General features: G+C 39.0%; 2 protein-coding genes across 2 annotated transcripts; one reads left to right on the forward strand and one right to left on the reverse strand.

Annotated features, from left to right (window-relative positions):
- The first annotated feature begins 668 nt into the window (after positions 1-668).
- On the forward strand, positions 669-4,796 carry LOC131314963 (probable xyloglucan endotransglucosylase/hydrolase protein 32). Its single transcript, XM_058343971.1, has 4 exons — positions 669-1,125; positions 1,861-1,961; positions 2,033-2,250; positions 3,910-4,796. Exons 1-4 carry the CDS (start codon positions 930-932, stop codon positions 4,271-4,273), a joined length of 879 nt encoding a protein of 292 aa, XP_058199954.1. The 5' UTR covers positions 669-929; the 3' UTR covers positions 4,274-4,796.
- Positions 4,797-6,017: 1,221 nt separating this feature from the next.
- On the reverse strand, positions 6,018-8,443 carry LOC131314964 (protein NUCLEAR FUSION DEFECTIVE 4). Its single transcript, XM_058343972.1, has 2 exons — positions 8,009-8,443; positions 6,018-7,660 (listed from the first exon to the last, which is right to left on the reverse strand). The coding sequence occupies exons 1-2, from the start codon at positions 8,372-8,374 to the stop codon at positions 6,251-6,253; spliced, it is 1,776 nt and encodes a 591-aa protein (XP_058199955.1). The 5' UTR covers positions 8,375-8,443; the 3' UTR covers positions 6,018-6,250.
- Between the last annotated feature and the right edge of the window lie 347 nt (positions 8,444-8,790).

Consider the following 8,790-nt stretch of genomic DNA (forward strand, 5'->3'; position numbering starts at 1 on the left):
ATATATATATTATGGAGAAATTTTATCCGGTGAGGCCACTACATGCATCCGCCCCTGGCGTTAGCAAAAAAAAAAAAAAACCTAACTGCCCAATTGCCCATGCAAGTACCCCAAGAAATTAACAACCGCTAACGCCCTTTATCATCGCTTTTCAACTTCTCCTTTGCTTTCTCTAGCATGAAACCCTAACTAACAAGTTTCCCTCATGAAAGCAACTTTTTCTCACAACGCAACCAAAAATTAAATTAAATGAAATAGCAAAAAAAAATTAAATGAAATAATAAGCCTGCAAGGCTGGGATGGGATCTCTTTGTCTAAACGGACTAAACTAGCTGATAAAAAATAAATAGAAGGACTAAACGTGTTAAAGTCTACAAAAACATAAATTACGAAACAGATCATTCTTTTCAAATACATCAATTGAAAATAAATTTAAAGGAAATAACTAGTCAAAAGTTCTTAAGTTATAGGTAAATTTTTAATTTTTTTTGGAAAACCCACAGAATCAATTTATTTTTTATAAAAATTACGTGAGTACTTATAACATATTCTTTCCTATTTTGTCTCTATGTATAACTCCTTCCCTCCCTTAACTTCCCTTATCACCTTACTTATACTGTGGGGCCCCTCCTCTGCTTATTTATACCAACTGTAAGATTTGCCACAACATTCACTCCTCCATACAAAAGCCTACAACCTTTTATTTCCCCCCTCCCCTCTCTCTCTCTCTCTCTCTCTCTCTCTCTCTCTCTCTCTCTCTCTCCTCCATACGAAAGCCTACAACCTTTTATTTCCCCCCTCCCCTCTCTCTCTCTCTCTCTCTCTCTCTTCATTACTTTCCGTAACTTAAACCACATTCTTCAATACACCAACAGTTTCTTTTCCCTCTCTCTCTCTCTGTATCTCTCTCTCTCCTCAGACATTTATTCATGGCTCTCTTTCTCTGTCTTCTTCTCATTTTCATATTCCCTTCAAGCAAAGCTCAGGGGCCACCTTCACCAGGCTACTGGCCTAGTTCGAGAGTTGGTTCGATAGGGTTTGACCAAGGTTTCAAAAATCTTTGGGGTCCAGAGAACCAAAATGTTGACCAGGGCTCACTCACAATTTGGCTTGATAAAAACTCAGGTCTTATATATTCATCGATGTGTTCATAGTTAGCATTTTCTTTCACCACTCTTTTTTGGAAAAATGATATTCTCATAGAATTGGGGAACTAATTTTCAACTTTGTACAGACACACTAAACTAACAATTTTATCCAACGGGCTCTTGTCCCAGTTGGTAACTCTTGTCCCCATGTGGGAGGCCAGAGTTCGAACTCCGTTGTGAACATTTAGAATTCAGGATTATAGATAGTCAATGAAATCTCATGCAGACTAACCTACTAACAACCCGTTAGTTTATACAATATTGGCACACACAAAAAAGTAACAATTTTAACTAAGGTAGATTTGTATATGAAAGTATTCATTTCATTTGGTACTAAAGCATATTAGAATTTGCATAAACGACAAGTTAGTTTTGTAACTTTAGATAATAACAACCAAGGAACAAAAAATAGTTTATCAAGAAATGGTAGGGCAAAAATTAACTTTTTGGTTTTTCACACAAAAATTCTTTGATAAAAAATGATGTGACAAAGACATTTCAGAAACTATAAACTTCTTTAATGGGCATTTTTGCTTTAAAATGACAAAATCAGACAATCAGAGCTTGCTAGCTAGTTGCCATATCATTCTACAGTGCTGCTAGATTTTTATTTTTGTACACAAGTTGGTACTCCTTTTTTTTTTTCATTCGGATGTACAAATTAATATAAATATATAACATTATTTTTCCGTACCTCTATTTTCAAATATAGGAAGTGGGTTCAAATCATATGATCCCTATCAATCTGGATATTTTGGTGCTGCTGTCAAGCTTCATCCTGGCTACACTGCTGGAGTGATCACATGCTTATATGTGAGTCTCTCTCTCTCTCCACTTATTTTACGTTATTAATAGTTGGTTTAAAATGCTGATAACAATGGCAGCTCTCAAACAATGAAGCCCACCCGGGACACCACGACGAAGTTGATATCGAGTTTCTGGGAACGACGCCGGACAAGCCATACGTTTTGCAGACAAACGTGTATATTCAAGGAAGCGGAGACGGGCATCTCATAGGGAGAGAGATGAAGTTCCATCTCTGGTTCGATCCGACGCAAGACTTCCACAACTATGTCATTCTATGGAATCCCAGTGAGATCATGTTAGTACCGTTTTCATACATTATATCATTCTTCAAACAAATATACCGCTATTAATCAAAAGGTTTTCATACATTATATATAACTTTTAGCGTAATGCTAGCGATGGAAAATACATGCACGCGGACTTGGGGCGCAGATATATTTCGAACACACATTAGATTTGTCTGGTATCATATCCAATGCACGCACGCAGGCTCACCAAAATAGAATAAGGGCTCCGTGTGCATTGGACAATTACAGACTCGTGTGTATACGGATCTATATACACAAATTTGCGTTCGTAGCATTGCTCGATGTGAAAGCAACCTGAATTGACCAAAGCAACTTCCTTTTCGAGAAAAATACTGATCCCCACCCGTAAAACAAGAGCGTGATGTCAACTATTTCGACTGAAAATTTTCTTTTCAATTGCAATTTTGGTTGGCGTACTACATGACACTCGAGGGTAAATAAAGTATCTAAATTTGACCGACAGATTTAATCAATTTGTGTATTTAATTATTTTCCATTGTGTCAATGCATGGGGTCATGCATATTAGTCCATCAATCAATTCTATTTGATTTATAAGTATCTTATAGGTGTATATTACTCAAAGGTTGGTGGGTCACGGACCCCATATTGTCCCATCCCTAGCCAGAGGCTAAAAAAAATCTGCAGCAAGCCATACTGAAGCTGGCCTGGATATTCAATTCTAGGAAAAAGAAGTTAAACTGAAATAGAAAGAGAAGAAGGATTGTTTTGGTCTTTTGTCTATATTTAATTTTTAGTTTTGCATTAAAAATTTTGGTTGATTATCAATTCGTCTTCTCGAGGGGAATGGAAAAAGTGATAAATTATGATTGAAACTCAAAAAATTTAATAAAATAAAATAAAAAATTATAAGCCAAAAAGGAAGATTTTTTTTACTTTTTTTTTTCTTTATTCAAAAATTTTTTGAGTTAGAATCATAATTTTTACCTTTTTGAACGTCGAAACAAACCAATAATCTATAAACATTTGATTCAAAACTAACAAATTCGTATTTTTTTGGAATAAAAGACAAAAAAAGGAAAGCATTTTTGCCAAAACATCCCTGAATCTATTGCTTCTACGACAACATTGGGAACACTTTCAAGAAAATAAGATTTTTGGTATAGTATTAATTATGCATGTTAGTTAATGATTGAGCATTACAAATCACGGGTGGCAACATGTCAAAGTAAGTGGATTAGATATTGGTCACATGCATTCAGATAAATAAATAAATAAAAGATATTGGTCACATTAATTGTCATTGAAATGTTATGGTATTTATGGCATCCCATGTAATAACATGTACTCCCTCCATTCCATTTTGTTTTTTTACGTTTTTTTTTTGAGCTGTCCTAAATTCTTTGCAAATTTTCAAATTTAGAAACCATCAAAAGGCTAAAATTCCAATTCTACCCATTTTGTTTTGAGGTGAAGGAAATACTAAGTTCAACGCAAAACCAAGCAAAAGAGTATTTGAACCCAAAAACTTTTTACTAGTCATTAAACCAATCGGGACGGAGTGAGTATAATTTTATTCAATAAAGTTGGTTTCAGGTACGTGACATGACCAGCTTGCCCTGGTTGTTTATTTTCCTCTTGTGGAAATTAATTGATGTGCCCTTTTGATGTGTTGTTGATTTTCCAGATTCTATGTGGATGATGTCCCAATTAGGAGGTATCCAAGAAAAAGCGATGCCACATTTCCGTTAAGGCCCATGTGGGTCTATGGTTCGATATGGGATGCCTCGTCCTGGGCCACCGAGGGTGGAAAGTACAAGGCCGACTACGAATACCAACCGTTTATCGGTCGGTACAGGGACTTCAAACTCGGCGGATGCAAAGCGTCGTCCGGGCCAACCTCATGCGGCCCGCCGTGGAGTCAACCGTCAGGCCCCCGTGGGCTTAGCTCGCAGCAGTACGCGGCCATGGATTGGGTACAGAGGAACTACAAGGTGTACGATTATTGCAGCGATCCAAGCAGAGACCATACCCTCATTCCTGAGTGCTAGGGTTTGGTCTCAAGAGACTGTCGCGAAATTCATGAGTGAAAAAATAATATTTGGATTGTCATTCAACGCGAATCTGGGTGAATTGTTACGAGCTACCAATTGGTTAATGTTGTAGGGGGTATTGAGATGGGGGACCCTCTTGTCGAAAAATAGATGCAAGAGTGGTTTAGAGTCCAAGCCTCCAAGATGTGGAAGATTTCTATAAATGTGTGTTTATTGTTTCTTAGTGTAATAGTTAGTAAAATGTATTGGTTTAGAGTCCAAGCCTCCAAGATGTGGAAGATTTATATAATTATGTTTTTATTTTTCTGAGAAATAGTTAGAAAATATGTATGGTGCCATGCACTATAAATATGGGAGATAGAGAAAGGGAGAAAAGGAAAATGGAAAGATGGGAAAGACATTAATGGGGTCTTGAGTGTTTGGTTAGAACACTGATAGATGAGACTGTTGTAAGTGTATCTCCTTTTCTTGGCTGTCAATATTTTTATTAAAGAATAAAAGGGAAATTAGCCACCCAAAAGTTTACTATATTATACTCTTGTCAGTCTTGTGAAAGTTATTGCACTTCTATTTGCTTTTGCTCATTAATTACCAGGATCATTGATTCTTATGCTATCAGAAGTTTACTGGACTTTCATTAAGTTAAACAAAATGACATAAGAATACAAATTTAATTTGATACATTTTTCTATACGCTTTTCAGTTTTTACACATTTTAATCTATTTTTTCAACCTTGACAAAAGCCAATCGGGATCTTTTAGCATTTTCCTAAAATATATTCGGTGATCTATGGCACTATCACATGGTGTCAACGCCCTTTACAATCACACGTTTATGTACAGACTACAACTAACTTTTTGTACTTTATGCGATTGTGTAGTTATTGAGGGCGTTGGTGCATCACATGATTGTGCCACATTATTATGGAATTATTTGTTGTTACAGTGAATCGTGAATAAGCAGAAGTTCAAACTCAAACAAACCCTTCTCTTCCGAATTTATTGTGAAATTAAAACCCACATGCATTTCAATGTTTGCGAGCTACTAGTGATCAGAAGAACAGAGAATTGTCCCATTCCTTCTTGTCTCGCCCATTACTGATCGATCATCTCAGATCTATTACTACTACCACCTTTTGTCATTTTGAGTTTTCTTCTTTTTCTATCTAATACTTATACGACCCCCACATTTAGTAGAGAAATAGGAGACAGAAAATCTTAATTCGCTGCAAAAAGCCATTCATTCGGAAATCTAATCTAAAAATCATCAGTTTGGTTCCGATCGGTTCGGTTGTCCATCTGCGATAACTGATAGCAAGACCAGCCTTGGCTTACATAAGGTCCACTCTATTATAGAGCTTGACATTCATGCTGACCCTTCCAATTGGCGCCACATTTGAGAAGTACGTCATTCATATGGGCTTCTACATTTCAGCCCAATATTTTGCCCACAAATTCGGATCTATAAAAAAAAACTGGGCCGCATTGTTGAAAAAAGAGCCATCAACGGCCCAACACTAGCTATCTGGCATGCTTCTGTTCAAATTTTTTGTTCTTCTGATGACTGGCAAGAAAAAAAAATGGGACTCGTTCTTTTTCCAATATCGTTTTCCTTCTTCTTGACGGGGTCATAGGTTCCCCACTCACGTCTATTTCCAACCTTTCAAGAATTTTTTTTTCTAACGGTACCTTGTATGTACTAAGATTTAATCAGCGACGCTTACAGAACAACATGGTCACATGTGTCATAAGTTCTTGCACCACTAATTTCGAACTCATACATTAATTCCTTAAAAATTCCACATCAATGTGTGAGACTGATGATGATGAACTTGAACTTGTTGCACTAAACAATTTGATAAGATCACTAATCTTGTAATAACCGAAAAAAAGAAGATAAGAATCATAAGATTACTTCGGATAATAGCTCTGCATCTTCAACTGCTCTTCCCTTTCTTCAGTTCCATTTCTTATTCATTTCCCATGGTGCCCTTCCTCTTCCTCTTCAACTGCTTTTCCCTTCTTTTGTGTGTCATCCATCTCCCCACCAGTACCCTCTTCCCCTCTCTCTCTAAACTTCTTGTATATATCCCCCTTGTAAAATTCCCTGGTTCTCGCAACCAAGATCATTGAAGCAAGAGCCCCCAGAAAAGTAACCCCTGCCAGAATCACAAAAGCAAGCCTGTAACAGTGAACACCGATGCAAATCAATTCCTTAACCGAAGATCGATTCATTCCTCTCTTGTCAAGATCCTTTAACGCCTCCATATCGTAAAGAGGCCCTGTAACTTTCACATTTAGTATGTAGGAGCCGAGGGGACTAACCAGTTGGCCACAGTTGAACAACGTGGAGTAGTACTTTAGTCCAAAGAGCTCGGAGATGATGGCGAAAATCAGAGGCAATTGAGCGCCGAATGAGAATCCAATGATCACGGATGCGATGTAGACCGAACCGGGGATTGGGAAGGCGATGAAGAGGAGGCCGATGCAGGACAAGAAAAGGACCAGGGTCATCATAAGCGTCCGAGGAAACTTGTATTTAGAAAGGAGGGCTTCGGAAACGAATCCGGAGAAAATTCTCCCGAAATAATTCCATATGCTCAGTAGGGATACAAAGGTCTTGATAGTTTTTGTTGGGTATCCAAGGGATTCTCCGATTTGGCCCAAGTTGTCTACAGCAGTCAAGCTCGAGCCAAGCCCACAAAAGGTTGCGAAAAGCAGAATTAGCATGTCAGTGCTCAGAAGTGCTTGTAATATGGTGTAGTCCTCCCCCCTCTCAGGCTTATTGATGAAAATGTCTTGAAAACAAGTTGTTTTGGGCTTCTCTTCTAGCAGTGGTTTTGGTGTTGGTGTTGGCTCCAATATATGTGAACTGGGACTCATGGGTTTTGCACCTTTTGGGTATTGGTTCCAGAGGACTAATTCTTCTCTAATGGCTATAAAAAGGGGAACAAAAAGCAAGGCACAGACCACGGTGACACTAAGAGCATAGCCTGCCTGTGGAAAAGTCACCAATTTCTGACATATCGTCATAACCATGAGAAACAAAGCCAGCACAATCGACACATACAAGAACTGGTAAAATATTCTCAGCTCGTTCGGTTGCCGAACCACCTTCATCGGCCGGATTGTGTACACAAAAACCACCGATATCGCCGCGGGAAGCCACCCGATCAGAAGAATCAAGGACTTGGAATCGTTTCCGTAGATAGCCAGATACACTTGGGTCATTATGGCTCCACTTAACCCCGTGAAACCCTTTAACAGGCCCAACATGATTCCCCTGCTTTCAGGGAAGTTTCTGACCGAAGTTACCAAAGCTCCGGTGTTGGCGAAGTTCTGGGAATTCGCTCCGATGCAGATGTACATACACATCTGCCAAACCTGTTGGAGGCAAAGATAATTTGACAAACTTATAAAATTAAACTAGAATTTCACATCCCTCATACTTCAAAACACTAATTACTTATAGGAATAACAAAATGTGACTCGTCGGTAATCCTGATTATAATTCAGGCATTACACCCATGTCAATGCCACATGATATTCCGGGAGTACTGGGCCAATGCCACGAGCAATAAATAACTCACCACTGACTTATAATTCCCACTAACAATTATAAAAATGCATAACCAAATAATAAGAACTCTCCAAGTTTATTATTTCCAACAATACCTTCGGCTTGGCTATAAAATTTTACCTTACCCAAAAAAAAAAAACAAAAAACAATACCTTCGGCTTGGGGATTCTGCCGGTGACGGAGAGGAATATCATGAAGTAGCCGAAGAAGTTCATGGCAGAGCCGATTAAGAGCACGACCCAGGTTGGTGTTACCTCGGCGATGAGGCCGGAGAGGACGCCGATGTTGGCGCCGAGGTCTTTGAAGAAACCGAGGAGGTTGAGGGTGGTTTGGTCGTATCCGAGGGAGTATTTTATCTCTTTGGAGTAAACTCCGAAGAGGTAGGTTGCCCCTGCTCCCGCCATGATTAGGAAGGATGCGAAGAGCGAGAACCACCGGCCGCGGACGACTTGGACAGCGAACTGGAACGACGGGTGGCCGCTGGCGGCGGCGGGGGTCAATGGTAATTCAGTAACCATATTTGGCGGTCCTAGTTTGCGAGGTGAAAGTTGAGAGAGAGAGAGTGTGTGTAATGATATGTTAAAGACAAGAGCAGGACCACGATTTCGCGGTGATCGTTTACCGCACGATTCTTGGGCTCATTCCAGGCTCCAAAAAATACAGAAAAATATTTATAAATTTTAAAATAATATTTTATGGGTCTCCGTAAAAAATCAGTTATAACAGATATCGGTAGATATGTTTTTTGAATTTATAGGGACGAAACTGCAAAACTAAACAATTCCGTTCCTATGAATTCCAAAAAGAGTATTGCTATATGTACCGACCATGGGGAGGGAAAATGTACCGACGGCCGCCGGCGGGCCGTCTCCGGCCACCAGACGGCCGATCCGAACCGTCCAAAAATTCTAAAACAAAAAACCGATGGGGCACG

This window comes from Rhododendron vialii, chromosome 13a (assembly GCF_030253575.1).
Source record: "Rhododendron vialii isolate Sample 1 chromosome 13a, ASM3025357v1".
NCBI lineage: Eukaryota > Viridiplantae > Streptophyta > Magnoliopsida > Ericales > Ericaceae > Rhododendron > Rhododendron vialii.

Excerpts from the sequence above, each read along its gene's own strand:
- LOC131314963 (XM_058343971.1), top strand. The coding sequence starts at position 930 with ATGGCTCTCTTTCTCTGTCTTCTTCTCATTTTCATATTCCCTTCAAGC. Across the intron at positions 1,126-1,860 it reads TTGGCTTGATAAAAACTCAG|GAAGTGGGTTCAAATCATAT; the intron begins GTCTTATATATT and ends TTTCAAATATAG. Across the intron at positions 1,962-2,032 it reads GAGTGATCACATGCTTATAT|CTCTCAAACAATGAAGCCCA; the intron begins GTGAGTCTCTCT and ends TAACAATGGCAG.
- LOC131314964 (XM_058343972.1), bottom strand. The coding sequence starts at position 8,374 with ATGGTTACTGAATTACCATTGACCCCCGCCGCCGCCAGCGGCCACCCG. Across the intron at positions 7,661-8,008 it reads GCAGAATCCCCAAGCCGAAG|GTTTGGCAGATGTGTATGTA; the intron begins GTATTGTTTTTT and ends TGCCTCCAACAG.